Source organism: Anarhichas minor, unplaced genomic scaffold (assembly GCF_050575085.1).
Source record: "Anarhichas minor isolate MPS153535 unplaced genomic scaffold, ASM5057508v1 ptg000016l, whole genome shotgun sequence".
Classification (NCBI taxonomy): Eukaryota; Metazoa; Chordata; class Actinopteri; order Perciformes; family Anarhichadidae; genus Anarhichas; species Anarhichas minor.
In genome coordinates, this window is record NW_027466462.1 from 1013789 (window position 1) to 1036498 (window position 22710).

Below are 22710 nucleotides of genomic sequence, written 5' to 3' on the forward strand. Positions count from 1 at the left end.
TACACGAACGGCGAGGCCTTGTGGTAGTTGTTGGCCTCAAGTGGGTCACACACACACACACACACACACACACACACACACACACACACACACACACACAGGACAAATAATCATGCAGCTTTCATCCTCCGAGGCAGGAAATGCAGCTTTTAAGCTCTGTGTGTGTTTGACTTAAAAGAGAAGTTCACACACACACTTTTGCTCACATGGACTGTTTTTTTGGAAAGTGTAACAGATGTTTGAATGCTACACAAACACACACTCTCTCTCTCACACACACACACACACACACACACACACACACGCACACGTATACAAGCTGGAATCAACTGGATAAACACACAAGCGTAAAGTCGTGTTAGTTTTATAGATGTTCACACACACATTCCTTCTCTCTTTACAGACCGACACGTTAGAGGATAAAACATTTTTTAAGAAGCCTTCGTGCTCCAAAAACTACAAACATGGCTGAGATTTGACAAATCCTGAAAGAATCCAAACAACAACAGTGGAAAGATTTAGTCTCGCACACTCACAAGAAGACAAGAACACTGGAGGAGGAGAAGAAAGATAAATACGGTGAGAGAAGATGGAACAAGAAGAGGGAGGAGGGCAAAACTACAGAATCAAGAAAGGAAAAGAGAAAGCAGAGGACGGAGAGAGAGGAAAATAAACTAAAGGAGAAGGAGAAAGAAAGTTAAGTGGACTGAGAGGAAAAGGAGAGACAGAAGGGGGAGAACAAGTGAGTCAAATTGTCTTGCAGAGAAGAAGAAAAGAAGACGGAGATGTTTTGACGGGCGAGAGGAACATCTGTGAAGAAGGGGAGAAACGAGGAGCAGTGGGAGGGAGTGATTAATGAACGAGGGAGGAGGAGGCGAAAAGGAGACGAAGGCATTCCCTCCGTCCATCTATTGTGGAGAAACGGGAGAAGAAGACTTTCACAATCATAAAACACAACCAACAGAAAGAAAGAGGACAACGTGATGCAACTGAAAGGTGTTCAACGTATTCAGAGTAACAGGAGTCCGTCACACCGGAGGCAGCGACGGTTCCACTTGTTGGTGATATTTAGCAACCAGCTAAAATAAAGTCAAAGACAATAAAGTTTAAAAACTAACTCGACAAATGTTTTTTGACAAAACATCAAGTTTAAATATATATATACACACATATATCCTGCTGGGTTTGGAGAGACTATATCAGGATTGGTTTCATGTTTTCAGACTGAACGGAGCACATTTAGTCTCACCCTGTGACCCGGACTAAAGACAACACTCCCGTCACTAAAGAGGACCCTCCAGGCAATAGACGGCGGTCTGATTTAGAGCCACGAGCCACAGTTTGAGTCTGAACAAGAAGGAGAAACCGCCCTCTGAACCGCACAAAATAGAAACAAGCTCATTTTTTTGGAAAGATTCAGTTTGTTCATCTGTAAATGATAAAGGATTTTTTAGGAATTATAAAATCATGTACAACACAAAATGGAGTGCTGTCATGATTTAAAATTGAGGTTGTGCAGCATTTCTCTGGTATGATGAGGTAATGGCTAAAAAATGGCCAAAATTGACCAAAACAAAGACGATTTAACAGTTTTTTTCCCGTGTTTGTTAAATGATGGTCGTGACTAACCAGTGAGGTCTGCAGATACTGGGCTATATAAACCACGGCTACCTTTTGGGACAAAGAAACTCTAAACTTATACACACTAAAGCCAGTAAAGTTGACTTTTTGGAGAAGGAAACTGTTGCTTAAACCGGCGTTGCTCAGGGATCACAGTTAAGACGCTTCTTAATTGCTTTTAAAACTCACAAGATCTGAGTAAAGTTGAGCTCCAACTTCTGTTTGAACTTAACTAACAACATCCGTAATAAACACCTGTTTAGAAAATGATGTTAATTTGTTTAATGCCTAAAGAGGAATAAAAACATCGTGACTGACGATGTCATAATCATGCATAAATGAAACCAGCATTCCTCAGCGCTCCTGAGACATATTCAGTAGATTTAAAGTCAAATTGCACAGTAAACTTCTTAAACTGGTTCTGTTGAAACCCAGAAGTCTTGTATCTTCTGCTTAAACGTGAAACCCTTTATAGCTGCAGCTAAATGAACTGACAAAAGAACAAAACGGGAAGAATAATGAAATGCAGAGTTTCAACGAGGATCCACCCTATCGGACTATCTGCCCGTCCATCTATCTGTCCATCAGTGTATGTGTAGCAGCATTGTTGATGTTAACACAACCTCAGACAGACTGATAATAGAGCAGCTGGAGCATGAAATCACATAGAAAGACAGAGAGAGAGAGAGAGAGAGGGAGAGAGAGAGAGACAGAAAGTCTTTGGAACAGAGAAACAGGACAGTAAAGAGATAGAGAGAAGGCTGATTTCAGAGTACAGGGTGAAAAACAGAAAGAAGTCTCTCGACAACAAAAAACAGAAAGAAGAGAAAGACAAAATTAAAAGAGACAGAAGCGGGGGTTGCTGGCATGGTCGAGAGAGTATGACACCGGGTCACCACGAGAGAGAGAGTGTGAGGGCGAGCAAGATGAAGAGAAAGAAGTGGGGGAGGGTGAGACAGAGAGAGAGAAACAGACACCAAATTCATTGTTTTCATTGTCTAATTCGAACCACAGAGAGAGGGAGAGGATGGAGGGGAGGGAGGGAGGAAGAGAGGAAAAACGAGGAGCAACATGAGACGAGTTGAGACGAGTTGAGAGAGATTCACACACATTCCTGTTTGGGACTGAAGTTTGAGACTGAAAATGAAATGATCTGAGAAAAAAGTTTTTTTTATTTTATTTTGAAAGTTCATCTTCAGAGCAGCTGAATTCCCACTGCGGCCTCTGATTTCTACTTCCAGGACTTTTCCGTCACTGTGTTTACTTGCTCTCCAGTGATTCAATTATAACCGCATTAAGGCTCTTATTATTTCAACTGTCGTGTAAACACCTCAACCAGCTTTTCTTATTGGGTTTAAAGCGTTACTCCAGACAAAATCTCACTTTTGAGTGTGAAAGACGTGAAACATATTATATAGAAAACGCAGGTTCATTTAGGGAAGACACATTACGACGTCGCAACTGATTGGACCTGTTTCAGTCGTAGTTGTTGACAAAATCCACAACAGTTTTATAGTTCTAATAATTGACCTAGCTGCTGCTGCTCGTTCCTATTTGGAATACTCTAAAGACTGGCATAAGGACTGTCAAATAGCCAAAGAAATGACAAGAATGGGTGTAAATGGTGGGGAAATGGAAAAAATGGTAAATAGTTGTGTTCTGAATTATTTTACAATCCAGTTACTCACAATTAACATCAGAGCCACAATCACAATCAGTATGTAACATTAGCAGCATAACTTGTTGATGGATGTCAATGTAAGTTTTGGTGAATTTTTGGGGGCTAGGCAGCAACACAACTATAATCACAGCTCACAAATTCATTGATTCTGTGTATCTTGGTGGAAATAGTTGTTGGTAGATGCTTGTAAAGTAGGGCTGCATGAAATCATCCTCTTTCTAGCAGAAATACTTTCATACAACCAACGTTATTTTTGCAACAAAATCCAAAATGTCCCTCGTTCATTTTTGGCTTGTAGTCGTCAACTAGCGCGTAACTAACTAACTAACTTTGCTTTGGTTGTTTGATGAATTGAACAGGAATGACCGTGATTGGTGGTTCACTGTGCATGCAGAGCCGGCCTGTTACTCACCAGCAACAAACCCTGCGTGTCCAAGAACCCTTCAAAAAGATTAGTCATGGAAACCGTGCAAGTTTAAGGCACGGTTAAACTTAAAAGGCAAAAATATAACTTTCTGTTATGATTTATTGGTACTTTTTTCCTTTAATTCTATTGTTTGGCGTTCATGTTTTGTGTAGTCTTGTTATGCTGTATGCTTCTATATAAACGTCCAAATTAGCTGAGGCTGTAAAGGGGACACTGGTCGATGCTCTGTAATTGTACCCGTAAAAACCAACATGGCTGCAATTGGAATCGTTTGTGAGGGACATGAATTAAAGCTGACCCTCTGTTAATTGTGAATAAGCTACAACGTTTTAACAACCCATTTAAGTCAGCAAGGGAATGCATGTTTGATTCTCGATCAATATCGCTTTAAGTTTGAAATCTGAGTAAGCATGACCCACTTAATAAAGCTGGAGTCCTTGTCGATACTTCACATTACTCTTGGTTTTCTACATGAACTCTTCATCAACAGGTGAATTGTTACACATGAAACACAGTTGGGGAATCCAAAGCAAGTTGGCAGTCATTAGTCCAGCTCGTTTCCTGATGACCAGAGTGTGCTCCGTCTCTTGCCAGAGTCCCAGGCTGAGGCTAAATTTACTCCGTTTGGGTTACATGCTGGAAAAAGGGTTAAGAGCTCCTGATATAGGCTGAATAAACACGCATGGCCTTTATTTCTGCTAAAAGTGCACTGACTCTTTTTAAGAATGGTGCTGTATTTATCCAGGGAAATGTTTCATGAGCATGTTTACGCTCAGTTTTAACGACTTCCTGTTGTACATTCTCACACTCCCACACATTCACAGTCACAGTGTGCTGTTGCTGCTACACTACACACTGTACTATAAGATAGGAGGTCACTGCCTTGTCCGAAGGCAAATTGGGTCTGAAGTATTTTTAGTTGTTTCAGACTCAACCCTTAGTTTTGAAGACAAGAGTCAAACATGTAAACCGTAGAACGACTGTAAGTAAGCTCCATATTCTACTGCATGAACACTGCATCTATGGAACAACCGTAGCTAGGGTCAGTGCTAAGCTGTATTAAAACTGTAACCATTGAACGACTGTAGCTAGGGTCCATGCTACACTGCATCAATACTGTAGCGATAGCATGACTATAGCCAGGGTCCATGCTACACTGCATCAATACTGTAGCGATAGCATGACTATAGCCAGCGTCAATGCTACACTGTATCAATACTGTAGCGATAGCATGACTATAGCTAGGGTCAATGCTACACTGCATCAATACTGTAGCGATAGCATGACTATAGCCAGCGTCAATGCTACACTGTATCAATACTGTAGCGATAGCATGACTATAGCTAGGGTCAATGCTACACTGCATCAATACTGTAGCGATAGCACGACTATAGCTAGGGTCCATGCTACACTGTATCAATACTGTAGCGATAGCACGATTATAGCTAGGGTCAATGCTACACTGTATCAATACTGTAGCGATAGCACGATTATAGCTAGGGTCAATGCTACACTGTATCAATACTGTAGCGATAGCACGACGATAGCTAGGGTCAATGCTACACTGTATCAATACTGTAACCATAAACTGTATCTAGGGTACATGTTGCACTGTATCAAACCGTAGCCATAAAAGCGACTGTAACCTGTAAAACTGTATACCTTGAAACAACTGTAGCTGGGGAGTTATATGCAAGTAAATCCACTGTCACTGCCTCAAAAAGCCTTCAAAGTACTGGAATATAATATTGGAATAAACTTGGAAAGACATTGGCTGAATGTCTGTCTGCTACAACCAAACATTACCATCTTTTTGTGATCGCATTACCTTCACGTGTGTGCAGGTGCACAAATGTTCTTCAATATTTAAGAACTGTAACTTTATCTGCAAAATACATCCATTTATCCAAGAATCAATAGTGTTAAAATCCCTGAAAACATTTACAATATAACCGCTAAATAGCAAGAAATTGGAGGCACAAACACAGCACAGGATGAAAGGGTCATATTCTAAAGGAACGACGGGAGAAAAATAAAAAGAGTAGAATCATATAATTTAATTGTGACCAAATAAAATATTGCATTCAAATTCAGTCTGGGTGTCCTTTTCTAACAAAACACACACATCGCTCTCTCGTTCGCACACACACACACACACACACACACACACACACACACACACACACACACACACACACACAGTAGAGTTGTTGCTTACATAGACGCTCTCTCTGTCCTGTAAACTGCAATAAACCCAAACACACACACACACACACAGACACAGACACACCGTAAATCTCACCATAATACGCCCTCTGAGTGTATGTGTGTGTGTGTGTTTATGTGTGTTTGTGCGCCTGTGTGTGCGTGTGTGTGTGTGTGAGAGCGCGTGTGTGTTTTATAGGTGTTGTAAATTTGGCTGCCGGCGTTGTTTTTATCAGCATATTCGCAAGCTGTTTAGCCAACGGTGCAGATGTCACTGTTACGACCACACACACACGCATATACCAAGCAACACGCACACACAAAGATGTGGAGAGAGAGAAACATGTGCACACACACACACACACACACACACGCACACACACACACACACACACAGGGCATTTGACACTGTTTATACAGTGTGGTATGTGTGGATAATTCTATCTAAATTCACCTGGTGGTGCGTGTGTGTGTGCATGTGCGTGTGTGTGCAAGCCGACCCACCATTTGCATCTGCCTGCGTAAGCCCATATGATTCCTAAAGGTATGCGTGTTCGGTGTGCATGCATGCAAGTGTATGAAGGTCAGCGCCAGAGTTTGTGCGTGTGTGTGAGAGCGTTATTTGATTAATGCTGAGAACCGTGGAGTGTTTAGAAAGAGGTCGCGACCTTTCAGCTTCCATTCAATCAGACAGGAGAGAGAGAGAGAATACCTCTATCCTCGGGTTTTTTCAACCTCTCTCGCTCCGTTCTGGCTTTTTTTCTTCGCCCCTTGAGAATCTGATAAGCCTTAGTCAGCACACACACACACACACACACACACACACACACACAAATGCTAATAAAGTCAGGTCCTTATTTACCTGGAGGAGCGGCGACCAGACTCTAGGGCCAAAAGTATGTGGACACCGGTTGTGAGGACTCTGAGGTTTAAATAATGTGTTTACGTTGACCAGTTAGACGCTCAAACAGAGGAAGTAGTTGTAGAAGTTAGCTCTGAAGGAGTCCGGAATTTGCTGCTATGTATAATGAAAAAATGGAGGTCGCACCAAAGCTGAAACTATCCATCAGTCTGCAGATGATGTCCTCTTTTAAAACCCAAACATATTCCTTTTACGAAGACATAAAACAGAGGAAATGCGCAATTAAGAGGCTGAAACAAGTGAATGTTTGAAACTTGATCGCACACGTTTTTGTTGCCAAACTAAACCTCAACAATATGAATAATTTTTCTAAAAAGGTGATTTGTAAAGAAGTCCATAAAGAAAATACTTTCCCAGTTTGCTGTGGAACGTCTTGACTGGTCTGCACAGAGCTTTGACTTCAACCTCATGCAACAATTGTCTTCCAGCAAAAAGGTTCAAGTTGTGTCCACCAGGGGGCGACTCCTCTGGTTGTATAGAAGTCTATGAGAAAATGACTCTACTTCTCTCTTGATTTATTACCTCAGTAAACATTGTAAACATGAGTTTATGGTCTCAATCTCTAGTTTCAAGTCTTCTTCAATACAGCATGATGTTCATTTAGTACATTATGGTCCATTTAGAGTCAAACAGACCATAAAGCAGGGGATGCTTTAGGGCGGGGCTACACGGTGATTGACAGGTCTCTACCAGACGGCATCTCTACGTCGCTCCTCTTCAGTCCAGATATGGTAACTTCTGTTCATCAAAAACCAAGATGGCGACGGACAAATCACCAAACGAGAGGCTTCAAAACTGGATTCCACAAACCAGCGGGTGAGATGGTGTGATATTATAAGGTGGTTTGGGAAACGCTGGTTTATTTTTAACGTCGTATTTCTGCTGTTTACCAAATCAGATAGAAACACTGAATAACTCCTGTTTCACAGACAGCCGCGCAGCGTTTAGGCTTCTAAAGAGGAGTCCAGTGACTGTGGTTATTAAAACGGGAGTGAAGCAGGAAGTCAAGCGACGTTGTTATTTAGCGTGTATTTGTGTATTTAATCATTTAATTTGGACGACTGGGAGGAAGACCCTCAGAAGAGAGGAGTTGAAATGATCAGGTGTCCACATACTTTTGGCCATGTACCTCCCTCTCTCTCTCTTTTATCCACTGATCTTTCTCTTGAGTCAACACTTTTTGTTTTGTTTTTTTCCTCCCCCCCTCCACCACTTTCTCCCATGTCATCTCTTTCCCTTCTCCCTCCACTATCTGTTCATTTGCTCTATCTCCTTCTCCTCTCTTTGAACCTCTCCTTTAGCCCCCGCGGCCCCAGCCAATTACACACTGTTTGTCCACCCGTTTTCAATAAAACACTGCTTCCCCCCCTCTCTCCCCCCCCCCCCTCTCTCTCTCTCTCTCTCTCTCTCCATCCACCCCCGACTGCTTCCGTCCACTCCCGTCTTCCCTCTCCTCCCTCCCTTCCTTCACTTTTTTTTTCTTCATTTTTAATTAACTTCTTTTGTAACTTGGAGGCGACCCCCCTCCCCCCTCTCTTTTCCTTCAACATGCCTCTTGCACTCCCACACTCACACACACACACACACTATCATGCAACTTGGCCTTCCCCACACACACACACACACACACACGTAAATGGAGGTTAAACATGCTATTTACATATCAATTACAGGCAGACACCGAATCAATGATTAATGCGCGCTGAGATTAGCGGCGAGCCCGCTAGCTTAAAGCTAATCTGCTGGCGTTTAACTCAACGTTTCATACAGTCGATCGAGATTTGAAGGAGCTTTTTTATTATTGAAAATGAAATAGATTTCGATTACTTTCAGTCTTTGAATCAATGACTCGTGTCGGTTTGCAGACTTTAAGCTGCTGTCTGACAGGAAGATGGTTTGTGTTTTTAGATTTTATAGATTTCATTGAGATCTCTGTGAAAATCAGGTTCATGTAGTCGGATGAATTTGGAGGGATTTGAGTTTTTTGTGGTAGTTTTGGGAGCAGATTCAAGACTTCTTTCAGTTTTTCAAGAAAACCGCTTTTTAATTTGCTTATTTGCGATGATAATGACCGTGGATCAATGTCAGTCATGAATATCCATAACTTCACCGAGTTTAAACTGGTTTCTATTCAAATCTTGATATTTATCTCCACTTCTTTGCACAGATGCGTCTCTAAAGTTTCCGTCTTTGTGAATGATTTTGGTTTGTTCCTTAAAGAGCTCTATAAATAAAATGAACTTGACTTTGTGCTTTAATTAGCGCTGAGCTAGCTGAGCCGGCTAGCGTTCCTGCTATCTGCTGGCAAACTAAACATTTACTTTATTATATTTTACGTGCTAAGACTTTAATCGACTGTTATACATTTGATCTTCTTATTGAATCATTTTAAACTTTGTTGGAGTTCATAAATCAATGACGCGTTGCGTTAACACTCTGTTAGCTTAACCGCTATCAGCTCTGACATAATGACAGAAACTTTTAAAAGTCATCATTTTAGAAGTGCAGCTGTTCATACATCTGGATTCATTGGTGTTAAATATGAGTTATTGCAGATTCGCTCGGATGTGTTTTTTGCACAAATAAGACAGAAAGAAGTCGTGTGATTCTGAAATGCAAATAAGTGTTCCCGTGTTACTACATTCATCTAAATTAAGGAATATAATATGAATACATTTGGTGCAAACTTTCTATGCAAACGGGCCAAAACCTGTCCAGTTCACAAAGATCGGTGCAGATGTTGGAATATAAACCGGCTTGAATTAAATCCGGTTTCTCGCTTTTAAACGTTCAAACTCCTGAAGTTTTGGGAATCTGCAACACTTCACGGTCGCGTTTGAGCCGTAATATCACTCGTGCTGCAAGAGACGCACAATCCATGACACAGTTAACTGCTAAAAAGTTCATTTAAAAGTTCATTTTTATTAATTTAAGTAATGAAATCTAGCGTCTGGATTCACTCGGACTGCTTCTTGTGAGAACACTGAAGTAAAACAGAGAGCGGGAACATTTCGTCTTATGAACATATTTACCAAAGCAGACGTTCATGCTGTAAACTCGGCCGCCGTCATAATTAAAAGCAGAGTTATTGAATGTGTCGCAGCGTGTGCTTTTATTGGTTCCACTGTGCTTTTATGTTGCAGTATGAGATTCTTTACTGGCTTCTTAAGCTGCGCTTTAACTTTTTACTTTAATCCTGCAGGCTATTCACATGGTGTTCACATGGAGAGACTAAACACGCCTTCATGCAGAGGACTTCACTTCATCTGCTCAACACGGACACAGTCGCAGCTTTACCTGCATGTCTTTATACTTTACATTCTGTATTTTGTATCGTTTTAAATCATAATCTTATAACATTAAATTAGATGGATTGATCTTTATTAATCCTAAAATGGGACATTGTTGTGTTGCTTCTCCACAGCAACAGTAAACACAGAGTACAAATACACAGAATATATAAGAACACACTAAATATAACAAACTACAACTGGAATAGAAAACTTAGATATTATTGTTGTTTCTTGTGGATTCTTCTGCTCAACATGAACAATTAGCTGCTCGTTCATGAGGAACTTTGAGATGAAGTTGTTTTTTTGATGAACAAACAAACAAAAGGTTTAAAAATGGAGGAAAAATGTTTTTAAAAAAAATACAAAAGACTTCCTGCTGTGAATCTTAAATACTCTGATGAGATGCTAAACATCCCTCCGTCTCTCCTCCGTCTCTCCTCCGTCTCTCCTCCTCTTCCTGTCCCGCTCTCCAAAGGTGGAGTGCAGTGATTTATTGGTGACACCAACATGTCAAACGGAGAGGAGAGAAAAATAAGAAATAATAAAGACGAAGAAGGAGGTGGACAGAAAAATAGATACAGGATTAAAAAAAAATGTTAAAAATTAAAAAGTGGGAGAAAAGAAAAGCAAAAGACAAAAAAATGAAAACTAAGAGTTACAGTGACGAGAGCATGAACACCCACCACGTACACACACACACACACACACACGTACACACACGTACAGCGTGGAGGGTTTCTCTTTTTGACAGCGAAGCATGTATTGTTGCATTGTTTCCTTTGAGTAGAAAATTACAGTGGACTGGATCGCTTCAATGACAAGCTATCAAAACGACAGCATGTCTGCCCGCGCACACACACACACACACACACACACACACACACACACACACAAAAACACGTTTACATGCAAACACGTTTTACACACATGCAGCGACTGAATGACAAGCTCATAACTGTAACAACAATGTTTTCAGATACTCAACAAAACTCTCTGAAGAAACAACACAAATCCTTCTTATGCTAATATACAGGTGCAGTACTAATACCACACCGAGTACTCCGCTACGAGTACAAGTCCTGCATTCAAAACCTTACTGAAGTAAAATAATGTTAGTATCCGCTAAATGTACTTAAAGTAAAAGTATTGAATGTAAAAAGTACAATATGTACCTCTGAGATGTAGTACAGTTACAAGTACAATATGTACCTCTGAGATGTAGTACAGTAACAAGTACAATATGTACCTCTGAGATGTAGTACAGTTACAAGTACAATATGTACCTCTGAGATGTAGTACAGCAAAAAGTACAATATGTACAGTAACAAGTACAATATGTACCTCTGAGATGTCGTACAGTAAAAAGTACAATATGTACAGTAACAAGTACAATATGTACCTCTGAGATGTCGTACAGTATGAAGTACAATATGTACCTCTGAGATGTAGTACAGTAAAAAGTACAATATGTACAGTAAAAAGTACGATATGTACCTCTGAGATGTAGTACAGTAAAAAGTACAATATGTACCTCTGAGATGTAGTACGGTAAAAAGTACAATATGTACAGTAACAAGTACAATATGTACCTCTGAGATGTAGTACGGTAAAAAGTACAATATGTACAGTAACAAGTACAATATGTACCTCTGAGATGTAGTACAGTAAAAAGTACAATATGTACCTCTGAGATGTAGTACGGTAAAAAGTACAATATGTACAGTAACAAGTACAATATGTACCTCTGAGATGTAGTACAGTTACAAGTACAATATGTACCTCTGAGATGTAGTACAGCAAAAAGTACAATATGTACAGTAACAAGTACAATATGTACCTCTGAGATGTCGTACAGTATGAAGTACAATATGTACCTCTGAGATGTAGTACAGTAAAAAGTACAATATGTACAGTAAAAAGTACGATATGTACCTCTGAGATGTAGTACAGTAAAAAGTACAATATGTACAGTAAAAAGTACAATATGTACCTCTGAGATGTAGTACAGTAAAAAGTACAATATGTACAGTAAAAAGTACGATATGTACCTCTGAGGTGTAGTACAGTAAAAAGTACAATATGTACCTCTGAGATGTAGTACGGTAAAAAGTACAATATGTACCTCTGAGCTGTAGTACGGTAAAAAGTTTGTATTTAAGTACATACAGTACTTGAGTTACATTCCACCTCTGATGTAAAAACTCTGAAAACATTTTGAGTCGTTTTATTAAATTATAGATCCTTAAAACTCGCTGATGTCGTCACAAAAACTAACTTTTAAAGAGCAGAAGTTTGAACTTTAAAGTCGTCTTTAAACACATTAAACTTCATGATGAAGACGAGTCACTTCCTTTTCATCGCTTCTTAAAACTCACAAACAAAAGATGAAAAAATACCAGTTTGGGAAAGATGCCACTCGACATGAAGTGCCGACACGTTTGTTTGCTCACACACACACACACACACACACACACACACACACACACACACACACACACACACACACACACACACACACACACACACACGATGAGGAGAACGTCTTCCTCCATAAACGCCTCAGTCACTTTAACCACTGTTATTATTCTAATCATGATGACATGTTTTTAAATGGATTATTATACGTTTTCATTAATAACACGCTGTCTGGGAAGCACAGGCTGGTGACACACACACACACACACACACACACACACACACTCTATATGTGCAATAATAGCAATGAAAAAAGGAGTTTTTCAGTTTTTAAGAAAAACACACACAAACACACACATGACATGTTTTCACACTGCTAATCACAAATTACACCAAGTTAAAGTTTTTGTTAATAACACGCTGTCTGAAGTTTGTGCATGACGAGGACGCTGGGCGACACACACACACACACACACGTCATGTTCTTAATTGATTCCAGCTGTAATTATTTTGTAACACACACACACGTCTGTACGTCGTGGCATTTTAGAAATGGGTGATAATGACATTTTCCTTCCTGTTTTTATTAATAACATGTTGTCTGTAGCACACACACACACATCACCTGTCACCCCCCCATGCTGCCCTCTCTTTACCCTCTCTCAGCTCCTCCTCTCTGTTCTCCTTTCATCTCCTCCTCCTCTGACCTCCTCTTCTCTCTCTCTCTTTGATATCGTAGTCGGCCGATGCCGCTCGCTCTAAACTGTAAATCTGTCGCTCGCTACTCTGTCGATCTCTCTCTCTCTCTCTCTCTCTCTCTCTCTCTCTCTCTCTCTCTCTCTCTCTCTCTCTCTCTCTCTCTCTCTCTCTCTCTCTCTCTCTCTCTCTCTCTCTCTCTCTCTCTCTCTCTCTCTCTCTCTCACACACCTCTGACAAGCTGTCACAATAAATAGAGAGATAAGACCAGGTGGAAGAAGAAGAGAGAGGGAGGAGAGGAGAGAGAGAGGGGGGGGAGGGTAAATGACAAGAAGATTGAATATAAGAAGGGTGTGAGGGAGGGGAAAGAGGAGGAGAGATGAACAGACAGACAGAAGGGAGGAAAAGAAAACGTATGCTGGTAAACAAGAAGAGGAGGAGGAGAGGAGGTAAGGATAGAAAAGAGGAGACGAGGATGTATGGACCAAAAGATGAAAGGGAGGTAAGATGGGATGGGGAGGAAGAAAGGAAAGGAGACGAGGGTGACCGAGTATGAAAAAGGAGAGAGGAAAGGAGGAGGAGGTGACAGAAGAGAGAAAACAAGGAGATGAGAAGGAAAGATGAACAGGTGGACAGGAAACGTAGGCTGGTAAACAAGAAGAGGTGAGAAAAAAAAGGAGAAGAGGAGAGAGAGGAGCAACAAACGGACCAAAAGATGGAAGAGATGGAGGAGGAAAGCAGAGGAAACAAGAGGAGAGCACAAGAAAGGAAAGGAAACAAGAGGGACCAAAATATGAAAAAGGAGAAGAGAGAGGTAAGGAAACAAGGGAGGAAAGGATAAATAGAAGGAGCAGAAGATGTGAGGAGAGAAAGGAGGAGAAGGAGCAGGAGAGAAAAAAGGAGGCTAGTAAATGATGACAGCGAAGATAGAGAGAAGAGGAACAGGTGGATCAAAAGATGAGAGGAAAGAAAGAGTAGAGATGAAGAAAGGAGAAGAGGAGGAACGATAGGAGAGAGGAGAAGAGATGCAAGAGAAGGAGGTGGAGAATAACAAGGAGAGGAAACAAGAGAAGACAAAAGAGGAAAGGAAAAGAGGACATGAGGGACCGAAATATGAAAAGAAAGGAGGAGGAAAAGAGCGATGAGACGAAAAAAGAGACATAAGGAAAGGAGGGAAAAGGAGCAGAGGAGAGGAAACGAGGAGAAGAGGATGAAAAAAAGGACCAAAAGGATGTAAGAGAAGGAGAGAAAGAAGAGGAGGACAAAAATAAGGCTGCTAAAAAGCAAAGAAGGAGAGATGAGAAAAAGGGAAGGAGGAGGAGGTGGTGAGGAAACAAGGGAGGAGATTATACACAGGTGGAGCAAAAGATGGAAGGAGGGAAAAAATCGGAGGATGAAAGAAAGTGGAGAGGATGAAGGAATGAATCAAAAGATGGGAAGAGGAGTAAAGAAAGGAGGAGGAGGAGAAGGAGGACGGAAAAAAGGAGCAGAGGAGAGGAAACAAGGAGGAAGTGAACATACAGAAATATGGGACGAGGAGGAGCAGGAAAGAAAAAAGGAGAGATGAAGGCAAGAGGGGAGGAAGGAAAAGGGAGGAGAGATTAAAGTGAACTAAAGAGATATGAAAGAAGAGGAGGTGAGAGGAGGAGCAGAGGAGAGGAGGGATGGAGGGATTACCTGGTGAACGAGAGGAAAAGCTGTTGTGACATTCTCTAATGTGATTTCTAAACCAATCTGCTAAGTGCACCTACGAGACTGTGTGTGTGTGTGTGTGTGTGTGTGTGTGTGTGTGTGTGTGTGTGTGTGTGTGTGTGTGTGTTCACAGGCATCACATAATCGTGTTGCAGACAACACCCTCACCTCCTCCCTCACCTCCTCCCTCACCTCCTCACTTGAGGTCTGTCCACACTAAGAAAGCTAAATCTAAAAAAACGCTGATTTCAGAAAAACGAGCTGAAAATATCAACCGTTGTATTTTCTTTTGTAACCAAGTACTTTTACCCAAGTACAAATATGAAGTACTTTATACTTCTACTCCACTACATTTATCTGAGAACGTAGTTTACTTTACAAACTAAGATTTTTGCACAAAAAACTTTTTTATCAATTAAACAAACTATTAGTTCATTAAACAATTTACAGAAAATGAATGTGAAACTATTTTACGTCATTTTTCATGTCAAAACATTTCATGGTTCCAGTTTACAGAGAAATGAATCATCAGATTAATCCATCATGAAAAATGTCAAATTAAAAATGAGCTCCAGCTCAACTACGAGAGTAAAAATGTTCAAACTATTGAAATAAAACACCCAAAATACACATTTAAGTGTTTGAACTTTGTTTTTTTGTGTCTGTAGATTTCTCCTAAAATTACCTAAAGTTACCAATACATAATGGCTCATTTGCATATTTAAACATAACATTTCAGAACACTTGGAATACAAAAAATAATCATCTTAATGTCAGTAATGAAGTTTCATGTTGATGATCTTACCCTACTGTCTCTGAATACATTCATAATAATCTAATGAACATTTTGATGATTCAACTTGTTTTACTTCTACTTGTAACAGAGTATTTTCACAGTGTGGTATTAGTACTTTCACTGAAGTATCTGAATACTACTTCCTCCACCACTAGTTCTCTTTCTCTCTCTCTCTACTTTATTATTGTTAATGACTCTCGCCCGACTCCTTTTGAAGACTCTCTGAAAAGTTGAAGCCTTTGTGAAACATTATCTATTTCCCAACACACACACACACGTTGACCTGCCTCTCCCCTCTTGCTGTTTTGTTCAGACCGCACACACACACACACACACACACACACACACACACACACACACACACACACACACACACACACACACACACACACACACACACACACACACACACACACACACACACACACACACACACACACACACGGGGGAGGGGGGGAGGATCAGTTCTTCTCCATGGTGACAGAGGGTCATATTTCTTACTTTGATCTTCACCTCTCTGTCTCTCTCTCTCAGAGACAGAGACAGAGAGACAGAGAGACAGAGAGACAGAGAGAGAGACAGAGAGAGAGAGACAGAGAGAGAGAGAGACAGAGAGAGAGAGAGACAGAGAGAGCATCTTTCTCTCGCCCCGGCTGGTTGGTGGGTCGGTAAGTGAAGCATGAAACCACCTCCTCTGCCCCTGAGAGACACACACACACACACACACACACACACACACACACACACACACACACACACACACACACACACACACACACACACACACACACACACACACACACACACACACACACACACACACACACACACACACACACACACACACACACAAAGCACCAAGTGTGTGGATAGAGAACGGAATAAAATGGCAGCGATACCAGAAGTGCTGCTGTAGATGAGTGTTTAAATGTTTTATCAACCTTCTATTACACAACATCCAATGGTTCAAATTAAAGTTAAATTAGAATAAATAAAAGCAACATTGATATAGATTTAAGTAGTTTGGTTGCCTAAACCTAACTAAGTAGTTTTGTTGACTGAACCTAACTAAGTAGTTTTGTTGACTGAACCCAAGCAGTTGCAGGACGTGAGAGCAGCGCTCTGTGTATTTTAATGCAATAAAAAATATTTTGTCCATAAAATAAAACAAAATAATCAAGACAAAGAATCGCGATTGCAATATTGATAAAAAATAATTGTGTTTATAACTTTGACCAGAATCATCACTTCTGATCATTTAAAATCGTCGATCAATGACGACCGTCTTCACTGCAGAGCGGTGACCTCAGCTCCCAACGCTTTAACCTTTATCAATTAACCAGGAGCACAAAGCGGAGCTGAAACCAGAGACACACACACACACACACACACCAGCAAAACAAACACAAACACAAATATCAGCAAGACGCACACAAACAATCCAATATGAACACACACACACACACACACACACACACACACAGATGTAACCTGAGCCAGTGCGACAACTGATAGCTCTGTTTGTGCATGCTCGACAATCACACACACACACACACATACACACACACCTCAGCCAGAAGGCAAAACTACTGACCGAGTGTGTGTCGGTGTGGGTGTGTGTTTTACAAACCACTGTGCTCCATTAACAGAACTTAATGCTCCATGTAAAAGAATGAAAAACACCAAATTGATGAAAGGAGCTCACGCTGAGTGTGTGTGAAGCCGCAATGCTTCGGCAAAACAAAACGACTTTGCTCCCCGCGTGTCACAAACAATACGACCTCCATCATCGGTGTGTGTGTGTGTGTGTGTCTGAGTGGGCTCCAACAGCCTGCCGTGATAAGGGGAGCCCAGAATAACACTCTCGACATCAGCAACCCTCCCTCCTGTCACTCACTATCGATTCACACACACACACACACACACACACACACACACACACACACACACACACACACACGGAGGTGACAAGAAAGCAGAATCTTCCTCGCAAAACAAAATCATCTGCAGAACAAACCTGTCTGCATGAATATTCATTTTTACACTCAAGGAAACCATGTTTATTTGTACTTCTAGAGGTACTTTGGAATACTGCAGGAGGTATGTGGGACTATTTTTCAAATAGCTAAATATATATGTATTAGTCATGCATAGTTACTAAAATATAGAAAATCTAAGTAGTGCAATAAAGAATGTAAATAGGAGTTGGATAAACCACATTTTTACAGTCAATATTCCGCTTTTCAATGCAACAATCATGTATTCTTTCTACCCAAAAAACTTTCTGCAGCACGTCAGCTGGGTTCTCACAAGATCACGCGTGATTTGCAGGATCACATATCTCGGTAAAAAATCCGTCTCGTCAGGCCTTAAGTGATGCGATTGTGTCCACGGAACTCTCCGACACCTTTAGCCAACCGCGCAATCACGATCACTTGGCGCAGTGATTGGTCGAGAGGAGAGAAGGGTTCTCTGCTTTTTTATTTTTTTCACACGACTGCAACCAAGTGTAACGTCATGACGGCCTTCGAGGAGACGCTGATAGCGCGTCGTTATCACCATAAAAACTCTCGGCTTTAGACGCGGTACAATGCCCAAATACTCCAGCACCAAATGTGGAATAATCCGCCGATGAAAATAGTCCGGGGCGTAGTTTGGTTTGGTCAGAAGTTGGTGCAATAAACTACACGTCTGTAATCTTGGTCATCGAAACATCTACGAGAGACAAATACGGAGAGAGATCTTCAGGGAATTAGTTCCATTTGGGTTTTAACTTTCACGTCAGTTAGTAGGCTATTAGTCGTGTTCCATGTTGTCCAGACACCAAGAAAACATAAATATGTATCAGAGAATACGCCAACAGCAGCAACATCTGATGAGTTACATGCTTGCTACGTCAGAAATCATTCGGCGAAGACGTTTCCATAATCCGTTTAGTGCATCAACTCGTTTTGGACAAACGCAAAAAAACACTTCAAAATGAGCGTAAAAAAAAAGCAAGTGAGTGAGTTTGATACAATGTTGCCGTTTCCGTGCAGCTTTTGTTACACGATACTTCATAATGTGCATTAAAAATATCTGAAAATAGAAGTTGAAATGTCCCTCTTAATTTCTACGTGAATTAATAAAGTTGTGTCGTCACCTCCTGATAAACGGAGAAATAAAGAATAACTGATCTTCTTCATCTCAAATAATAATATTTAAGGATGTGTTCACATCGTACAGCACTCGTTATACTTCCAGCGGTGAGAAGTACGTTTACTCAACTAATGAGAGTACAAGTTCAGAGGGAAACGTACTTCTTACTGCACAACATTCATCTGACAGCTGGACTCACTTTACAGATTCATATTTTATGATCAGTTTATAGAATATGACCTCATGTCAAAGCATCTTTATATATATATATATATATATATATATATATATATATATATATATATATAAATATATATATATATATATATTTGTACTTTTACTCTGAAGTATTCTTTAACATTTCCGTTGCTTCTATTGAAGCTAAAAAGAAAAGAAAGCTTTGAAAGAGCAGACGCTAAAGAGCACTTTAAATAAAACAACCGATTTTAATAAGTTAACATATAGTGGAGTATTGAGCTAAACGGAGGACGTAAGCGGTCGTTGCTTTTACACAAAGAAACACAAACGCACACATTCGGTTACCGAGTAGACAAAGTATGCAGAACACCAGTGGGAGGTTTCTCTCTTTTTTAAAGCATTTCATTTTTCCTTTCTTTTCCCAGAGAGGTACGTAGAGAGAAGGGGGGAGGGAGGGAGGGAGGGAGGGTGAGAGGGTGAGAGAGTGAGGCATTAGAGGAATGCCAATATGATTGGAGGCAGAGAGGAGTGTGTGTTCGCTGTGCGTTCAACAACAATAGCTCTCCAGCCGTGTTGTTCCAATGCACATCCACATGATCTGTTATCGGCCCCGACACGCACCGCTGGGGGAGAGCGAGGGAGACGGACGGAGTGATTGAGACGAAGAGACAGAGATGGGGGGGGGGGGGGGGGGGGACACGAAGAAGGGGAGACAATTAAAGACAGAAATACTCTGCTTGATAGAGGTGAGAGATGAGGAGGTGGGGGGAGAAAGTGGGTGATAAAAAGAGACAAAAATAGCGATAGAAATACTCTGCAAGAACAGGGAGGTGACTTCAAGCTAAATAAACTCCAGCGTGTGTGTGTGTGTGTGTGTGTGTGTGTGTGTGTGTGGTCAGCTAAAAAAAAAGGTCACTCTCCAACAATCCAGTGACTCCACAGCAACACAAGACACTGTTAATAATCAGCCGATGCTGAACAACCATCACTCGCGAAGGCGTCCAACGTGTCGTTCCCCCCCCCCCCCTCCCCCCCCCCTCCATGTGAAATTCCAGGACTTTTTATTTTTCGAGGAGCTTCCAGAAATAAGTCGGAGCTCTAAACATGTTTTTTTCTCCTCCTCCAGTTTTTGTTTCCCAGGATGGAAACAGTAACGAAACATGTCGAAGCAGTAAGCTATTGATGTAAAGCAGGAGGGAGGGGGGGGGGGGGTCTGTAATTGAGACAAATGGCCGTCCAAAATAATTCAGCGCCATTAAAAGTTAGCCCAATTAGCAATTAGCAGCTCCTGTTTGCATTGTACCCGTTAATGTACAGAGAACCATCACTGTGTGACACTGAAGGAGACTTTAAGACGACTTCTGTTAACATGTTCACCTCTCAGTTCAATCCAAACTGACGGGTTTCAGGGTTTCTGAGGTCCGGTTCAACATTTCGATGCTAACATTTGCAACAAAAACAGAGTTCAGGTTTTCGTTTGTGCTGCACAGGTACGGTCTCATGTAGAAGTGGAGTTTCATAGTGAAGAGACGTGTTGAGGAACAGAGGATCTGGTTCGTCTCGTTAACATCTCGGTCCTCAACAAGTCGTGTTTGTTTGGAGCGCTCTTCAAAATGGTGGAGATCCAAATCGGATGCACGGGACGCAACTTTAGAGATTTAATCTGATGGGACGGTTTAACGGAAAGAAGAAGCAGGTACAGTAAGTCTACACACACACACACACACGACCATGTGTATACATCAGGTATTAAAAACACGTCTGTTTACACATAAACACACATTAAAGCTGCATTTTCTGTTCCAACGAACCCGCTCTCAATCTCACACACACATTAACGCTTACGTAAACACACACACACACTGACTGGTGAGGTATAAAGTAATGGATAATGAGAAATGAGGAGCTTTTCCATCAACGGAGTCAACTGGAAAAAGTGTGTTTGCTCTCCGTATATTGTTTTTACTGAAACAAGTGTCTGCACATTTAGCAGCACACACACACACACACACACACACACACACACACACACACACACACACACACACACTTCCATCAGGCAAAGTCGAAACAGTAAAAGCATAATTTTCAACACCGAAGCAAAAATAAGTAAGGACACTGTTGACAGGAACAGGAAGTCAGTTTGAAGAACGAGTCAATAATTATGTTTTTTAAAGGATGTCTTGTAAAAATCTCTGAGTGCAGAGATTATTAATAACAGTGCAAGTCCAAGCAGAATTACAGGAATATACTGTAAATTTGATGAACTAAGATTAATGAGGAAGGTCTTAGAGATATTAGAGGAAAGTAAATCACCAATAAGGATTCATATTTCTGGTATATTTTCACTTATTAAGTGCTTGTATAAAAAGAAAAGGTGACACATCGCCTCCAGAAATATTCAGTTAAATAAAGTAGAAGTTGTTTTTAGTGTCTCAAACACAGCTGAAGTGTCTGGAGGTTGCAGGTTGACAGTTGGAATATTACAGAAACATTTAGAGGATTTAGAGCCAGGTGCAGTGGAAATCTCTTCCAAATATAAGAAGGAAAAACGTGCAAAAAGACGCTTCGTTGCGAGATTTGAATGTATTCGAAGTCGGTAGATTCGCTACGAACACACCGGGAAGTTTTTGAGTAAATTGCAGCGAAACTCCGAAACTTTAAAGTGAAAAATCTTACAGATAATAAAGAAAAACAACAAAGTGACTAAAGTATTGACCGACCTGGCGCTGGTGCAGTCCTGGTACAGGATCTCGAAGTCCTTCCTGGAGATGAGCTTGCAGCGGTTGACGCCGGGCTGGATGGCGCCGAGCCCCCGCAGGACACGCACCTGCTCCACGGTGCACACCACCGGCGCGATGTCCAGCCTCTTGAGCTTGGTGTAGACGGTGTGCAGCCCGCCCACCAGGTGCTTCAGGAAGAGGTCGAACACCTGCGGCAGGCAGATGAGCTCCTGGCCGTCCACGCCGAAGCTGGCCACCTTCACGCCGTGCACCTCCACCAGCTTACACTCGCTGCAGAGACCCGGACTGGCGGAGGTCTGCGCCATACCGGGGGAGCCGGGGGTCAGACCGGTCGCGTTCAGCGAGCCGAGCCCGCCGAGGGGACCCAGAGCGGCGGCGGCGCAGCCCCGGTCGTGTCCGGAGACGGCGGCGCCGCCGTTGCCCAATCCGGCCAGCGCGCCCCCTGGTCCGGGCAGGAAAGCGCTGAGCATGCTGCTGGTGAGCCGCGGCGACGGGGATAGGGAGTGGGAGTGGGAATGGGAGTGAGCGTGGGAGTTGGTGTGGCCCGGGCTGGAGGTGCCGGTGGAGCTGACGGAGGTGTGGAGCGCGTCCGGCGCAGAGCGGTAGAGCGCGGCCGGAGTCGGGGCGCCCGAGCACGGCGGCGAGAGCAGCGGAGGGGAGCCGGGGAGCGACATGGAGCTGAGGCGAGTTCTGTCTCCCCCTCTCTCACTCACACACTTTCTTCTTCTCTCGCTTTCCAGTTGAGGGGAAGAAGAGGAATAAAATAAAGCCCTCGTGCGTGTTTTTCGGCTTGTTTTCTTGTCACTTTTTCTCCTCTTCCTGATTTTCCTCCGGTTCTTCTCTCACTCTCGTTATCCGCGCGTGGAAGAGCGGACTGTCCGGT

At 41.9% G+C, this 22710-nt stretch overlaps 1 protein-coding gene across 1 annotated transcript in view; it reads right to left on the bottom strand.

Annotated features, from left to right (window-relative positions):
* Positions 1–22501, bottom strand: part of dachb (dachshund b) — a 72013-nt gene extending 49512 nt beyond the window's left edge. Inside the window, exon 1 of the mRNA XM_076092338.1 lies at positions 21807–22501. Within this exon, the coding sequence (XP_075948453.1) occupies positions 21807–22501 (695 nt within the window). The remainder of the gene's footprint in view (positions 1–21806) is intronic.
* Positions 22502–22710: the final 209 nt, after the last annotated feature.